The sequence below is a fragment of the Haliaeetus leucocephalus genome, unplaced genomic scaffold (assembly GCF_000737465.1).
Source record: "Haliaeetus leucocephalus isolate CR32 unplaced genomic scaffold, Haliaeetus_leucocephalus-4.0 Scaffold840, whole genome shotgun sequence".
NCBI lineage: Eukaryota > Metazoa > Chordata > Aves > Accipitriformes > Accipitridae > Haliaeetus > Haliaeetus leucocephalus.
In genome coordinates this window covers 4077937-4094856 of record NW_010973276.1, presented here as the reverse complement: position 1 = coordinate 4094856, position 16920 = coordinate 4077937, and the positions used below count along the sequence as shown (strand labels likewise).

The 16920-nt window shown below is 43.2% G+C and overlaps 2 protein-coding genes across 4 annotated transcripts in view; one reads left to right on the top strand and one right to left on the bottom strand.

The window, feature by feature from the left end:
• RILPL1 (Rab interacting lysosomal protein-like 1) overlaps positions 1-11914 on the top strand; it is a 23099-nt gene extending 11185 nt beyond the window's left edge. Inside the window, exons 4-6 of the mRNA XM_010582282.1 lie at positions 3705-3877; positions 4410-4502; positions 11226-11914. Of these exons, the coding sequence (XP_010580584.1) occupies positions 3705-3877; positions 4410-4502; positions 11226-11370 (411 nt within the window). The 3' untranslated portion in view covers positions 11371-11914. The remainder of the gene's footprint in view (positions 1-3704; positions 3878-4409; positions 4503-11225) is intronic.
• A 3296-nt stretch (positions 11915-15210) lies between these two features.
• Positions 15211-16920, bottom strand: part of SNRNP35 (small nuclear ribonucleoprotein 35kDa (U11/U12)) — a 3895-nt gene continuing 2185 nt past the window's right edge. Inside the window, exons 1-2 of one of the 3 annotated variants that reach the window (XM_010582230.1) lie at positions 16789-16847; positions 15211-16238 (exon numbers count right to left, since the gene is read on the bottom strand). In XM_010582230.1, coding sequence (XP_010580532.1) covers positions 15438-16235 — 798 coding nt within the window. In that variant the 5' untranslated portion in view covers positions 16236-16238; positions 16789-16847 and the 3' untranslated portion in view covers positions 15211-15437. Of the gene's footprint in view, positions 16239-16602; positions 16659-16788; positions 16848-16920 lie in introns of those variants that run through there. The other 2 variants (XM_010582228.1, XM_010582229.1) reach the window with 2 other exon arrangements.

Genomic DNA, 16920 nt, shown 5'->3' with positions numbered 1-16920 from the left:
GGGGGGGGAGAGGGGGGGGGGGGGGGGAGTAAAACTCATGGGTTGAGATAAGAACAGTTTAACAGAACAGAAAGGAAGAAAATAATAATGATAATAATAACAGTAGTAAAATGAAAATAAGAAGAAGAAGAAGAAAAAAAGAATTGGAATACACAAAACAAGTGATGCACAATGCAATTGCTTACCACTCACCAGCCAATGCCCAGTTAGTTCCCGAGCAGCAATCCCCCCCCAGGCCAGCTCCCCCCAGTTTATATACTGGACATGACATCACATGGTATGGAATACCCCTTTGGCCAGTTTGGTTCAGCTGTCCTGGCTGTGTCCCCTCCCAACTTCTTGTGCCCCTCCAGCCTTCTTGCTGGCTGGGCATAAGAAGCTGAAAAATCCTTGACTTGGTATAAACACTGCTTAGCAACAACTGCAAACATCAGTGTGTTATCAACATTCTTCTCATACTAAATGCAAAACATAACACTATACCAGCTACTAGAAAGAAAATTAACTCTATTCCAGCTGAAACCAGGACATCCCTTAAACAGTCTGGGTTTCCCAAAAGATAAACAGCTGACAAGTTAAGCAGCAAGCTTAAGCCTTGCTGAATATGCAAATGTGTAAGCCCTAATGGGTCGCAAAGGTGCAGTGCACTATGATAGTGGTGGCATGTGAACCATAGTAGAAAAGAAATTGTGTCAGAAGGGGTCCCAGAGGCGATGCAGAGCTCGGCACACTTGGTCCTCACAGTGCTTACAGCACTTTTGATCTGTCAGGACTAAGCTGGTCTTTTGCTACCAAATCAACATATAAATAGTTGAAGGCACCTTTTAGGGGAACCAGCTTTGGCTTTATTTCTGCTTTCGCTTCCTATTAGAATTTGTGCAGTGAAGTGTTACTAGCAAATGAAAAGCAAATGTTACTGCTTACATACTCAAGTACTTGCAGGAACAAGCAAAGTGACAATCTGCAAATTGACTTGGTGTTGAGATCAGAGCAGATGCAAACTTAAGGAGAGCTTCCTGAGAAAAAGATGCATCTCTGGTCTGTTGTATCCCTCAGTCTTCTTTATGGTTCCTATAATTTTTCTTTGTGCATGTGACACTAATTCTGTCTTACTAAAGCAAATGTGCTGTATTTCCCTTTCCTAATGCTGCTCTGAATGAAGAGTACAAAATAGGATAAGGGCTATCATGATATGAAAGAACTTAGAGGAGCACTGTCATATAGATGTGTTTGGCTGGGTGCGTTGGTAAGAGCTCCAGTACCAAGCAGCATTGTAAATGCCTGATAGACCGCAGCAGGGAGTGAAACATCCAATTCACTTGTAGTAGGTGGGAATATACATCAAGAAGCAGAGGCAAAGGCTGATGGGGTACCCTGGTCCTCCCTGGAATGTGACAGCCAGTGTTGTGTTAACATGTCACGGCTGATTTGGGCAAGCATTGTATTAATAATGAAAAGGATGATTTCACTGCTGTTAATTCAGCCAGGACACCCAGCTTTGTAAATGGGGCTGTGGAGCCTAGGCCTAGAGCCAGCAGGAGTGAAAGTGTCTTCAGTCTCTGGAGAGAAAGGATGCATTCTTTACCTCTCTCTAACTTATCAGTTCGTGGCAATGGTGCCTCTTCTAATTAGAGCCGTTCCCCGCTCTCTCTGCCAGGATGATGGTTAGACAGGGATTGCAGTGGGAAGCAGAAAGCTAGAATAGCTGCATGCTCTGGAATGGACATTGCTTGTTGGCTTCAGTCAAGTACATTTGCATTGGCTACAGGCTGCTCAGTCTTTGCTGATTAGAGCTAAATCTAGGAAAAACAGCTTATTTGGGCAAAAGTGCATGACAAATACACAACCAAAAGAAGAGACATCAGCTCATACCCTAATCTAGAGGGGTGAAGAAGAGGAAAAGCGTTTGGGTAATTTCCTTTGAACCTCTTGTTAGGTTGCATCAATCTTTATTTATTGTATTCTCTGTAAAGAAATGCATTTGGATGAATGGGGTGAATCAAACAAATGGACAAGTGAGCATTGCTCTGCTGCTTTGTCTTTGCAGGACAAGGGCTGCAATCCCTGCTGTAGAAATTGATATTGCATCAACCTTAACCCAGCCAAGTTTAACCTGAAATCATATATCAATAAATAGCGAAACTGTTTCATAAACACGTGAGCTCAAAAGAGGGTAGGATCAGGCTTACAAAAAATGGACTCTATTTAAGAATTTCAGTACTTAGCTCCTCAAATTTCCAGCTTGTATCCCAGTGAGATGTCTCTGCAACACAGTAGCTCTGAGACTCTGATCTCTGCATCCTACTAGGAGGATGAGCGGCTGACCGGGCTGCTAGTAGCTCTGATTTCATGTGCTGGCCTTTAGTCAGTCCTTGCAAAAAGCATCACATTTCAAATGTACTTTGCTACATTTCAAATGTACTTTGCTGGAACAGAGTGCCCTGCATTTATTTGTATTGTTAGAAATCCTACAGACCTGTAAAGGCTTGTAGCTGCTTTTCAGCACCTTGATTCTGAGTACCTTTCCCAGAAACTTGTGATTTCTCATTAACTGGTCCTCAGTTCTGTGCAGCCACTGAGTGGAACAACAGTAGAGGATGTGAACGATGGTATTCTGTGTGCTGTGTTTATACAGACCACATTTTCACAAGCAGTTAGGGGCAAGTAGTTCTGTGCAAGTGCTAGAGTCTATCTGTGTGACAGGAAGCAGCCCCACAGGCCTGGGAATCCATCCATGTGCCTAGAGTGCAAGTTCTGGCTTGCTGGGAGCCACAGAAAGTGAGTGTTGGGAGATAAAATTCCTCCAAGCTTCCAGTGAGCTCTTCTCAGAGGAAAAGAAGAGACAAGGGTACACATGTATAAGGCCTCATCTAGCATTCATCTGCAGTTTTCTTCCACTTTGTAGCTAGATCCTGGTGCTAACACTAATCCTGCTTTTTAAATAAAGGCATCAAGGGGATATAAACTTAAACTTCCACTTACTGTGTTTACATCCAAAGGAGCCTTCTCTTAGTGGGAGGAGCTGGGAGGAACTGTCATGATCTTTGCTATGCAGTTTTTTCAGCGTTTATGTAAAAGGCTGATGTTTGATTTACCCCATTTGTTAAAAGTATGAATTCCTTAAACTGACTTGTTTGTCAAAAATTGGACTATACATTTTCAGTGGACTTTCTGTCAGTCTGGATTCTGCAGAAATTTCTCCACAAGACTTACCACCTATTAGGTGGCTCAGGTTGGACCCTGCGTTCAGGCCTGCTAGAAACAATTGGTGTTTGTTTGTTTTCCCAAACATGTAACTCTGTGAGAGATCCCTGTCAGCACAGGGCTTTGATTGTAGGTCACAACACTTAGGTTTTCCTCATTTGCAAGCGTCCTCTGAACACCAGGTGAAGAGAGGTAAAATAGAGCTCAGATCATCTTTCAGAGGCCTGCCATGGTCTCACCAGTCCTGTGTGTGTCATCAGTCTGCCTGTGCCCAGGAAAGAACAAAGTGATCAGATCACTGAGCTGTTCTTTCTGACAGTCTTTAACATGAAAAACAAATTCCTTCTACATTTTTTTCCTCTTAAAATTTGCTGTGTTTCTCTTGAAAGAGGATTTAATAGTGCTGAAAGGAAGAGGTTGGGAACTAGACTGATAAATACTTTAAACTCCTCAGATATGCACTCACACAGTGAATTTAAAGCCCACATTTTACTTCCTAGACAGAACCAAACAATGATGACTGCCTCTCGGAGTCAGAAAAGATGGCAATGGACTTAAAAGATCCAAATCGTCCAAGATTCACCTTGCAGGAGCTCCGGGATGTCCTTCATGAGAGGAATGAATTGAAATCTAAAGTGTTTTTACTTCAGGAGGAGCTTTTATATTACAAAAGGTAGGTTAGGTCTCTCTGTTGCATGCTATACACAGAGAAGCCATAGGGCAGGTCTAGAAACAATGAATGTGCTCTTAAATAGTGTCCAACAAGTTTTTATTTCCGCAAAGGCTTTAAGTAGAGATTGCAAGCATACAGCTTTAGTTTGAATCTAGTTCCTCAAAATTGGGAGAAACTATGTCCTTCCCTAACTCCCAGGTTCCCCTTGAATGTTAGAAAGATTACAAACATTTAATACTTTTGAACTTCAAAAAATGAGGATAAGAGTGGGCCTAAAATGAAAATTCTAGAGCTTTTATTCAATGCATTCCTTTTCTCTCTCCTTGTCACAATGGGAAGAAAATATTGAAAGGAGACCCAGTTCTAGGTGCTGTTCCTTGGTTGACAGAAAAATCTCCCATTGATTTCAGTGAGCTTGGAACAGATCTTTTTGCATTTCTTCATCAACAGTACTACCTCAGATTGAATTTTACAACTGAAAGCACTTCCGTGGCTCGGGAGGAGCACACTAATTATCTTTTTTTCTTACAAGTGAGGAAACGGAAGAAGAAACTAGATCCCCTCAACCTACGCCCATAATTCAGTCAAAACCCTCAACTCAGCCTGAATCTGGAATCAAACGACTGTAAGTAGCGTATTTTCTAAGGATACTGGATATAGTCTGCAAATACTAAATGTTTCTTAAGGGTAGGACAATTTTAAAGAATTTTTAAATTACGATAACTACATCCCTAACCTATATGGGAGAGGCATTGAAGGAACACTTGACAGGTATCATGAAACAGCAGTTGGATTTGGTCAAAACTGCCTAGATCTGGGACAACTTTCAGTCCCAGATTATTTCCTGTGGTACATTCTGCTCCCTACATGCAGAGAGCAGTAGGGAGTCCAACAGTACTCCATGTGCTTGTGTTTAGAGGCCAGACTGGTGTGCCCAAGAAGCCCACTCCAGTTCTGATGTTTCCTTCTTAAGTACACTATTCAGGCTAACCAAAAGAGCATGTGTTGCAATGTTTTATTATAACTAGTATGAGCTGATGAGCTTTTAAACACAGACACCTGATCTTCCTAGAGAATTTTCTTGTCTGGGCCACACAGTCATACTCCAAAGGGAGGTGCTACTAATGGTGGTCTTATACAGAGCACCGCTCAGCCTGTCCTGTGTGCTCAAAACTGAAGTCAGTGCCGGATCTCAGTGTGCAAGGATTGTAGGAACAACGCTCCTGTTCAACCGCAAGTCCCAGTTCCTTAACACACAGATCCTAAGTTGGTGGAGTGTCGGAAACCCCAGGCCCTCAGGTCATGCTTGGAAGACATGTAAGGAGTGTTGTGCACAAGTAAAGCCAGCTGCAGACCTGTAGCAGTTGGATGTGGAGAGCAAGGTTTTCCCGTGACCTCACTGTGCCTGTTTCCCTGTTGACCTAAGCCTTTAGAGCCTGACTTGCACTATGTGTACAGCACAAAAACCTTTTGTTTACTGAAGAAATTTGCTGCTGGAGAGGATGCCAGCTTTCTTGGCTATAAAGAACCCCACGTTCTTCTGGTGAAGTATTTAATGTTGCTGTCTGAAACCTAAGCTTACTGTCAGAGGTGTGCATTTACTAGTGTATGACTTATTTATAAAATCACAGTGTTAGCCAATCCATTTATCTGTTGAAACTCCTTCCTTGTATATTTATTTATTTCAAATTAAGTCTTGTAAACTTATAGCGAGTCTTTGGATGTTTGTGATACTGGAAGCTTAACTTTTTTTTAACTGCATAAATGATTTAGGAACAGTCATTTGTTTCCACATAAAAAGCTCTTCCATCCTCTCCCGGTGTCCATAGCCTTCAGTCCTTGTTTAATAATACCAGCAGCCCTGTGAGAGTAAGTTCCTTTGGAAGATCTGGACTGATCCAAAACACCATAAAGTCAGGAGGGCACTTCTGATTATTTTCAGTAGACTCCAGCTTCTCTCTGTGATGCTTTGTTTGCTGAGAGAACCCTTCCTCTCACATGACTAGAAAATACACTTTGAGTTTGGACTTAAGTTTTCATTCTGCAACTGTGATGATAATAATAATACTTTGTCTCACAAGATCTCCACTGTAAAGCTTCTCTTTTATTTTAGTACTTTTTAATGCTTATCCCGTTGTGGGGGATGGCTGGTTTCAGCTTACGCAGTTTATGTTGATTGCAGTTTCCATGCTTGATTTATGAAGGAAAGGCAGCATAAAAATGTAAATAGATGTAAGACAGAATACATGCTGACAAGGTATTAGCTTTGACTCTGCCTTCTGCATACATGCGTAAGCAATGCAGGGACCCATGGCAGGAGGCACATAAGTGTTTTCAACCAGTTATCTCAGTGCTTTCTTCCTCTCAGTTAATTTTTTAGGGAAAACTTGTTGACTATTCAATCAGTGCACATTTTCAGACATCTATCCAATCTTTCTGTTTCTCAGAATCTGTGTTAAATTCATATAACTAAAACCACACAGAATAAAACATAAAATCATGTTGGTTTGGACCCTTTCAGAAAAGGCAAGAGTCCTCTTCTGCCAGACAGTGGAAGCATGTATTGAACCTGCTGTCAAGATGAAATTACTTTCTTTGGCTTTCATGCTCTGTCCCCAGGTTTCTTTCTGCTCTCTCTTCATTTAGTCGTCATACTAAATAAAGGGAGATAAAACTGTCTACTTAAGTAACCTGAAGGATGGTGATAGTTTTCAGGTTTGTCTTATTATTGCAGCCTGTCTGGATAGGATTTGTCTAGAGTGGGTTTATTTTCTTTCCCCCCTACTCTCTGTGTGTGTTGTCAACAGTCTACTTGTAGATGGGCTTTAAAAAGACAGGAAATTTCACTGCTGGGAAAAACAAAGAACCCAAGTGTAGCAGCTGTTCTGCCCTGTTATAGCACCCTTCCTGCCCCACCTGCAGTCCCTGCCTGCTGCAAGCTGTCTCCAGAACTCCCTTCTCCCTCTCCCAGGCAGGATGCTGTCAGCACCTCGCTATATGGCTGCCTGGGTAACACACTGGCACATAAACTCTGCCTACCTAATGATGTGCTGAAAACTTGTAATGCTGATATCTGTGTGCAGAGTGCCTTTACAAATGAAAGTAGGGTTGCTTTTCCCTTTGTTTCAGACTTTTCCTCCTGATTAAACAAAAAGCTGAAGTACAAAAATAGGAAACACTGTTGCTATCCTCTCAAGAGAAGTTTTATGCTTGCCTGTGTGATGTGCCCTTTTTTTCTTGACCATGCAGTGTCTCGGGGAATGAGACATATATATATATATATATGTAGCCTGTACCATCTAAGATGTGCTCGGGTGATTCTGTGTTGCATCCCCATAAAGAAAGGAAAGCAGAAGTTACAGAAATCAACATTTTTTCACTCCCAGGGTTTGCACGTTTGTGGGGCAAACTCCGAGTTCTGATCTCAGACTGATTGATTTCTACATTTGTCTCTACCACATCACATGTCAGAGTTTTGATGAAAAAATGTAACCAGGAGGCTTTACTGAGGAAGAAGAGTACAAGGATTAAAAATGCTCCCTCTGTTTTGAGCAGAAAACGCCCTTTTGTTTTCTTTTTAAGGATACGTGCTTGTTTGTCACTGATGTAATGCCTGAAACAGCCATAAGTTTTCCTATTCTTGCAGTCTACAAAAGCTGATGTGTCTGTCTCATTTCTGCAGCTCATGGACCATACCACAATGCGTAAAAACAGAAGTCCTAGCTACTGCTAATGATACAACAATGTTTGCTTGTTTGTTTTCATTTTTAATCTAAGAATACCAGTTAGAGTGACTGTGTTGGGGAGAGCTGCATTTGGTCACAAGTGAAATGTCTCTCATGATTTCAACTTAATCTTTAATTGACATTAGTCCACAGTTCAAAAAAATATTTGGCACAAGGGAGAACCTCTGAGGAGAATCCTTAGAAAAACAGAGGGTATTCCAGGTATGGATGAAGGTGTGTTGGCAGGTTTGTGTGGGGCTGGCTGGGCATAGAGCACCAAGCCAGTGTGCTCTTTCAACCTCTTAAGTTGCATGAGTTGTATAATGTGTAGCAAAAGTGCTGAACTCTTACAAAGAAACAGTCTTGCTGCTAGCCTCCTAGAAAGTGTTTCTGCTAGAGTAGTTGCAAGGTTTCAATTAAGTATTTAGCTGCCTGCACTTGGCATCTTTCTGCATGTGAAGCAATGCAGGTTCTTTTGGAACAGATACATAGGCCCTTTAACCAAATAGCTTGCATAGGAAGTTATTTCAAGATTTCACCGGCGATACTGGTTTTTAACTTGAAACTATCAACTATAACATTTGTAAAATTTTTAACTGTGATGCTGGTCCTGTCTAACCCTGTTTTACGTGCAAATATCCAGTATTCACAGCAGAGTCCTGTTTTGTATGCCTTAACATACACCTTCATCCTTCATTTCATTATGTATGTGCCTGTTTGTCTCTTGGGAAGAAAAATGTGCACTCTGCTCTGCATTGCTAGAGGTGGTAATACCTTGATGAAATCCAACCCAGATTGCAGGCTGCCTCACAACAGAAAAGTGGTATCTTTTAGAAATTCAAAAGCAATTTAAACTGTTACAATGACTGTTTTTTCTAAATAAGAGTTTTTCACTGAGGAGAGCTGTCTTGGGTGATGCAGATCCACCTCTCCCTGTAACATGTCCTGTGTGGTAATTCAAAGTAACCCCGTGTATCATGTTTGCTTCTTTTCTTTTTAATGGAATGCTTTTTCTTTCCCTTGCTCCAGTCTTACCTCTTCTGTGTCTGTACTTTCCTGACCAGGATCTTTACAGCCATAATGCCCATGGTAGCAGCTGGATTGATTCCAGACGATCCCACATTGCAGCCAATAAGAAGACTTGTGTCCCTTGTAGGAATTTTTTTTTAAATGTTTGGTACCGTGGTTTCCTTTTGCATGACCCTGTGTTAACATGCACTGCTGGTTGCATTCTCATCGGCTGCCTGTGGGATCACAGAAGAACAAAGTGCCAATCAGAATGACCAGTCAGTACACAGCTCATTGTAGTCCTCCATGCTCATCCTCAAGTATTGACATTTTATCACCTTTTACCTTAATGGTACCATGCTAAACCAATCATTACTCCTTAGAAAATTGTTGCAATATGCAATTTTAACTCTGTTAATTTTGCTTACTAAGCGTGCCTATTCACAATTCACACCAATGCTTTTTAAGAAACCCATGTCATTCTAATGACATGTTACAAATCAGTTAGATTTAGAGAATGTAATGGCTGATATCTACATTTTCAGTGTTAATTATAGGCTGTTGCTTCCATGTCTTTCTATCTATGCGCTGTATATTTTGTCTCTAATTATGTATCTTGGAATAGAGTATACACTCTGGATAATCCATTCTATCATCCTATTCTTGGCTGTCCCTGGAAGATGTACTGATAATTGTTAATGCAAAGTCTCTTTGCATTAGAACTGCTGCTTTAGTGATCTTTATATTTACAGCAGCAACACAGTATTTAAATTCCCTTCCTCTCCACACAGACGTGCTTTTTCCAAACATCCTCCATGAGAGTTTTCTAGGCATAATAACAATTTTAATTGTTTCAGAGGGAATTAAAAAAGCTTAATCCTTCTGCTCCATGTAGAGATTTTATGAACATATTTTTCTCTTACTTAATTTCATTATAAAGTGAAAAATTACTGAACTTTGACATTTGAAATTTACTGCATAAATACAGCAGTGCTTTGTGTGGACTTCAAGATACTAAGCCTGACCATGCAAGACCAAACATGCTCAGCAAAAAGCTTCAGTGGCTAGACAGTTCTTTTATCAGCTGGAATTGGATCTGTCCCTGAAAAGACATAGCATATGTGTGTGAATTTCTGAGCTCCTGTGATGAAGGTGGTAGAAAAGTATGAGGCTAATTAAGTACAAAAGACTTATTTCACTATTACGGCTGCACATTTGAAGCCAGGAAATGCAAAAGTTCAGGTCCTGCTAGCAACGTTAGTTATCTGGCATTGCACTTGTGTAGCTTTTTATATCACTTTCTAGTTAAGAAATAATTATTCTTAATATTCTTGATATTCTTAATAATTATCATCATGCTTACCTGCACATATAGGATATTTTTTCAGGAAAGCTGCCTTAAACTTCATCTGACACTCAAATACAGCCTCCTATGTGACTAGAGACATCGAAGGCAGAACTCCCTGGTCTGCACAAGGCGGCTTGGACAGTTGGGATCATGGTACTGAGGGGAGACTTAAGGGCGTGTGGGTGGAGGAAGAACGCCAAGGATGGTGGGGCGTGGACATAGGGTCAGGTTTATGCCCTGACAAATATTCCGTCACCTGTCAAAGTTGAGTTTATATTTGCATAGTCTCTTACTGTAGCAGCATTTAGCAATTCCCGTCCTGGATCAGAACTGCATTATGCTTGATACTGCGCAAGCAAAGCAATATTTACCTCCTAAAGTGCACCATTAAAACCAAAAGGGTATGCAGCCAATTCAAACTTTTGGTAGCTGGAACCACAACTTTTGCATTTCTCAGCAGACCTAAACACTGCACTAACACCTCTTGTACTGAACTCATGACAAACACTGAATTTGCCTAATCAAGTAACTTCATCCTATACAAATAAAATGATACTAAGGATTTTTCCAACTGTATTTTTTTAGCTCTGTTGTCAGCTGGCAATTTGTTGTTGTATTAAATGGCTGTTGGTTCATGTACGTCATTATCTTAGAGCACCCAAGCTGTGTGACAGGAAATGACGTGCACACTTGTGTGTCTTTGTTCAGAGCCTTCATCCTGCAAACTCCTGTGCACATATGTGCATTTATTCATTTATTTTTGCAGGAATCAAGTCTATCTCTCAAAGTCTGTACACTTGGAAAAAATGTGGAGGCTTATTTTCTTATCTTTAGAATTTCCTTGCTGACACCCTTAAAAACATTCTCTGTTTCTGCTTTATGGTAAATTATAGATTTAATGCCAAAGATACCACTTTACTTACGCCAAGAAACTAACCTGTATTGTGTCGCTTCTTTATCTCAGGGCTGGGGAAGGGGGAATATACATCTAAAATGATACTTGCACCTTGTAGAGTCAACAGCATTTAGAGCTTACTTGAAGCTTCCATAGCCAAACTGCTTGAGATTGCAATGGCTTCATCTCTAATAACATTTTGACATGCACTCCCATCAGGCTTCACTGCCTTGATTTTTGCAGATGCAAACAGATTTTTTTGCTCTGTGTTTTGTTGTGCTGTGTATCGTGTCGGGTGTTTGAAGTGTTTTCAAGATGGTAAACAGTGTTCTTTCTTTTCCCTCCCCTCCCTTACTCCTCCCTTCCCGGAAGGTTTAGTTTCTTCTCTCGTGATAAGAAACGTATGCAGGCATCACAGAAAAATGTCCACTTCCAGGATACTTTTGGAGAATGGTCACATTCAAATAAAGATGACTTCTACACCGAACAAGGACAAGAAGCCCTGCAGCACCTGTGACTAAAACCTTGAGGTGTTCGGTTTACCGCAGTAGATCTCAACAGTCTAGTAACAAGAAGCTTCTGTAAAAAAATCCGGCAGCTCATCACTTTTATTTGCCTTGCACACCTCAGTGGTTGTTTCAGATGTACTCTTCAAAAGGGATCCCTCACTGTTTACTTGGTGATTGTTTGCTGAAAACAGAATCCAAGCTTTGTAGTAATGGTTGCTGATACCCTGGGGCATCGAAGCTTCTAGATGACTTGTTTTGTGCTGAATAACAAGTCTATGGTCTTGTTCATGCATTAACTACAGTAACACAAGCTTCTTTAAACCAAAAAAAGGACCTGTGCCATTATTAGGAGTTTGTTTGCAGTGTACAATATCTAGTGGCAAAGACTCTTTTACCCTGTTTGTTAACACTATCGGTTGTTTTGCTTTTTATTCCTGTAAGAATTTTTTCAAGAGGGATACGACAGCTGGCCGCTCTCCATGGCAGGTCGTAGCACTGCTGTGTCCTGTCAAGTTCAGCTGGCATCTGCGTTTTGCAGAGTAACCACTTGGAAATCCACCCGATACAAACTGATGAACTGGAGTAGCCTTGAGAGGGATAGTGAGTGTACATTTCCCTTGCTGCTTATAGTGCCTAAAGCATGAAGAAACCGATGTATGAGGTGAGCGTGCCTTGCATTTTGCCATGAGTTCTGTAGTATTAATGGAAAACAAACTGCTTACAAGGAGGAATTCTAACACTTTAATTTTTTCCTTCTTACCAGGGACGTCCCCCTAGATTAGCACACAGCTGCTGTAAAGGAATTAGGTCTCTTTCCCACAGACAGGTTTTTAATTAAGTCACACTCCACTTTTCTGCCTAACTTCAGATTGAAACACATCCTCAACTAGCTGACATGAACTATTTCAACTGACTTAGAGATGACACCAACTCAAAATGTTTTCTCTGACTAGTCTAAACACTACTTAGGCAGAGCAGATGAATTCTGTATGTGCAGGCTGCTCCACTCGTGTTGGTTGATGTTTGGGTAGCCTGCAGTTGCAGGGGCTTAACTTGCCAGCAAAAGCCCAGCACAGCTGAACTGCCAGGAGGTGGGATTTAGATCTGCTTTGCAATTGAGCTTGTGGCACCCTTGGGTCTGACTGAGATTGTACTCACAAAAACCATGACACTAAAGCCCCACGCAGTGTAACTGTTGCGTACAGTCCTGTGTCAGTGCACACCCTGCCTCTGCACCACACACTCCACGAAGGCACCTAGGCAGGCGGCGGAGGGTGAGCGCATCCATGGCTCCTTGCGAGGGAGGTGCTGAGGTGTTTCTGTGAATTTGGCTGTGTGCTAGGAGAGTCCGCGCTGGAGCACCGTGCTGCTGGTGAGGAGCATCTAGTTACGACAAGGCTGTAGGCAACTTCTGCACATGTAGCTTAGTGCAGGGGGCTGTGAGCTGCTGTTGGCACCTTACCCCCAGCAACTACATCTGGTCAGTGTAAAGCCTCTTCTCAGGAGTAGCACTAAGAGGAAAAAACAATGCTCAGGCTGGGTAACACTCCCAACTACTCCAGGTACTGAATGTAGGAGGAAGGCTTGAAGAACTCCTGAATGACAGCAAGCAAGAGGGTTTAGTGCAGGCCAGTTTTTAATGCAGGGTAATCAAAGACTCTGGATTCTTTAATGTGTATGGGCAGCAAATGGTTTTTAGCCCATCTAGAGTGAAACTGCCGGGAAACTGTTTTTGCAGTGGTGGGCTTAATCCTACTCTGCTTCTGACTGTAACTGTGCTACATTTTGAACACGGACCTTCCATGTGTTCTAGGTAGAGAAAGTGTTTACTGTGCCTCCCTGGTGTCGTTGCAGTTCAGGGCAGGGCGGAAATGTGGCCTTATATGAAAGACATCTGCATCTGAAATAGTAACGGTAGTGTCTGATGCTAGTATTAGGCAGATATGCATTTGCCTGGTTACGTTTTGGTAACATATCTTAAGTTTTATGCTTACAGAAAGCTGTATCCATAAAACGGCAGCACTTCCCCCCTTGTGTGAAAAGCAATTCTTAAATTGGGGGAGTATCTTAATTTAATGACACTTAAGTTGCTAAGATCTCAATTTCGCTTCCATGTTAGGAAAAAAAAAGAGTATACTACAGTTATATCAGGCAGTTAAAGTAAATTGTGAATGATGCCTGTTGAGCCTCTCCCTAGCATAGTTTACAGTCATTCGGCACATTTAGAAGAGATGCAGTGATTGGAAACAATGCAAGAATGCAGCGGATGCATGGCCTGAATAAGCACATCATTTTTGAAATCAGCTGAGAGCAACGAACTGGGATAACAGAAATACAGAGTCTGAACTGTTTTCCCACAGCACCTAAGCTGGTGTATTACAAAGGACGTCTCCTGGCCTAGTGCACGCAAAGCTTGTCCCGTACACCAGAGCCCAGTGCACTATTGTCGGGTCAAATCTGCAGCCAATTTCAAACAATGGCACTAAGCAGTACAACCTTCCCCCGCTCATCTCTGTAGCCCATTACCTCAAAAATCTAATTAGTCACTCCTGACCTGCTAGCATTAACCACTTCACTCCTCGTTCTCATGTTTGAAATTCTGAGTTTACACACTCCCAAGTGCCATCAGAAAGGATGGCGTATAGGGAGGAGTATGTAAAGATTTAAAGATCTGTCGTGTATTGTTTCTCAATATTCAAGTAAAATCTGCTTTTAGAAAAGGGGCCAGGATGTTGTCAGGTAAGGGGCATAATAATCCTGTCTGCAAAGTGCAGGATCACTGAAGTTTTTTTTGTTGGGGTTTTTTTTTTTTTTTGGTTGGGCAGTAAATCATTTTAACAGTTTAATAAATATTTCTGAAAAACAAGTATTTCTGCAAGACTTGTGTCCTTTTTTTTGTGGAAAGTTAATACCATCTCTTCTTGGGGATGCAGCATATAGGTCTGTCTTCTTTCCCCTGAAAAAGGCTCATATAACTCTTAATGGAAATAAAGGCTTAAACTGGGCAAGGTTTAAGATAGGGCAATTCAAAGGCTAACAAAAAAAAAATGGAGTTTAAAATACATTAGCAAATATTTAGGAACAGCTTATGATGACAAAGAATGCCACAGAGCCTTTTCTAGAAAGCACTGTAAGCTCCTCAACAGAATATGTGTCTCTGTATAGGCATATCCTGGCTCTGAAAAAAAGATGCTTTGCCCTTTGTTTTCCTCAATTCAGCTACAACCAGCAGCGAGCCCAGTTTCCAGAATGGGATTTAAACCCTGTGCAGGCAGGACTTTGCTCACAGAGAGGAGGAGAGGACAGAGCGGGTGCAGCTGCAACCACATTTAACCATGACACCGTCCTCCAGCGATTGTCCATAGATTGATCAGGAACATTAGGTGTTTTCTGACCTGCTTACTGCTCTGTAGTGTGCATTCCTCTAATACAAAGGAATGAATTACATCCTCCCATGATGTAAAAAATAGATTTGTTGTTATGTGCTTCTCTCTCACCTCGCAGAACTAGTTAAGGACACGGTATTACTAAAGATCTCACCTGTCCCAGTGTCGTCAAGAAAATAAAGTAATTTCCCATCAGCTTCTGTTTTGGGGTGTGGTTTTCAAAAGCTTAGTTTGTTGCTATTCCATTACTATTTCTTCAACAAGTGACTCTTTCATAAAGAGCATCTGTCTCACTAAATGAGTGTGGACATCTGGCACATAAATAATTAAATACAAAGCTCTCTCCTGAACCCTACTCCAGGCAGCCAGATGGGTGTCAAACAAGGTATGCACTCAATTTCAGTGGGATGCCCGTACATATAGTGCAATTCTTACAGCATTCACCAGCATTCAAAAATATTAATACAAAAGTTTATTTTCTCTGAAGAACAATTCAACACAGATCTTAACTGCATTAGCAACCAATGTACAGAGAGCTTCTAGCAGGCAAGAGTCGCAGGCACAAGACAGTAATGGCACAGCTTGCTCTGGGAATGCTGCTCACAGCCCCAAGCTGAAGGCAACACCTCCAACTGAAACAGCGTGGATGTAAGAGGAGATAACATACCCCAAGGAGAAGGCGCTGTCGCCTATCGATGCTTGTCATCATCTCTTTGTTTCTTGGTATCTCTTTCCCTGCTCCGGTCTCTATCCCTGTCCTTCCTGTCTCTGTCCTTCCTCTCCCTCCCTCTGCTCCTCTCCTCTTTGGAGTCCCTCTCCCTCTCACTTTCACCCCAAGTCCACGACCGCTCCCTTTCTGGCCATCGCTTGTCTCTGCTCCTTTCATGGTCTCGGTCCCTTGTTCTCCAGTCCCTTGTTCCCTCACGAGACCAGTTTCTTTTCTCTGCCGATCCTTCTCCATAGAAATCATTTTTCATGTTTGGCAAATTGATGGGTTTTCGGAAAGGTCTGTCCCGTCCTCCAAACCGTAGCTGCCCGGATTCTTTTTTGCCTCCAAACCCACCTCCAAGCCTCCGAGGAATCCATCCTTTGAGAGTTCTTTCCAGTTCAAAGTCTACAAAGATCTCATGTTGATCAATAACCAGCCTGTTGGCGTCTCTGTGGGCCTTCAGGAGAGCACGCTCCTCTTTGTACTCAATAAACGCATAACCCTTGGAAAATCCCGTGACCAGGTCTCGAACCAGACGGATCTTTCTGATGTCTCCATACCGGGAAAAGACCTCTTTTATCTTCTCTTCTGTTGTCTGAAGATTGAGCCTTGCTACAAACAGGGTGAGGTGAGGATCTCCTGTAACTCCCTTGTTGGGTACGTAGCGTGCCAGCATAGCCCTCCATATGGCGCGGTCGTGGGGCTCTTCATCCGTGCCATCAATGCTGCCGGCTTTGAGGGGGTCGTACTCCTTTGCTATGGGGGCCCAGTCGTTCATCGTCTAAGGGGAAAAAAACACGCACCGCACAGACTCACAGGTGTCTTAGGAAGTAGAGCAGCTAGTGCCAGAAGCACTTCCAGCACTGCTGTACGGTATTTTTCAACCAAAAATCCCCCAAAGTGTGACAAACTGAAATAAACCAGCAATGCCGCTGTTGTTTTGAGTTCACCTCCCGGGGCAGAGCCATGGCGCGGAGCCTGGATCCGCCCCCGCCTGCGGGGAGCCCCGCGGCCCGGCGCCGTTCCCCCCGGCCTGAGGGGAGCCCCGCGACGCCGTCCTTCCCCCGCGGGCCCTACCGCGTGTCCCGCCTCCCGCGGGACCCCCGCCTGACGGCCGAGGCCGCCCGCCGCGCCGCTCCCCTCACCTCGCCCGGCGGCTCTTCCCGTCGGCAGAGGCCGATTCGCCAGGCCCGGCGGGCCGGAGGAGGGAGGCCGGCTCCGCCGGTGTTTATCTGAACACCTTCCCCCCCACCGCCCGCTCGCGTCAGGCGCCGCCAACAACCCCCGACTCCCCCCGCCCGGCCCCGCTCCCGGGAGCCGCCTCGCCTCACCACGACGCCCGGCGAATGCGGCGTTGAGGAACCGCCGATGCGTTTACCTCCCTGCGCGCCCGGCCCGGCCCGGTGCCGGTGCCGGTGCCCAGCCCGGGGCAGAGCGAGGCCTCGGCTGGCGGCTTCCCCGCA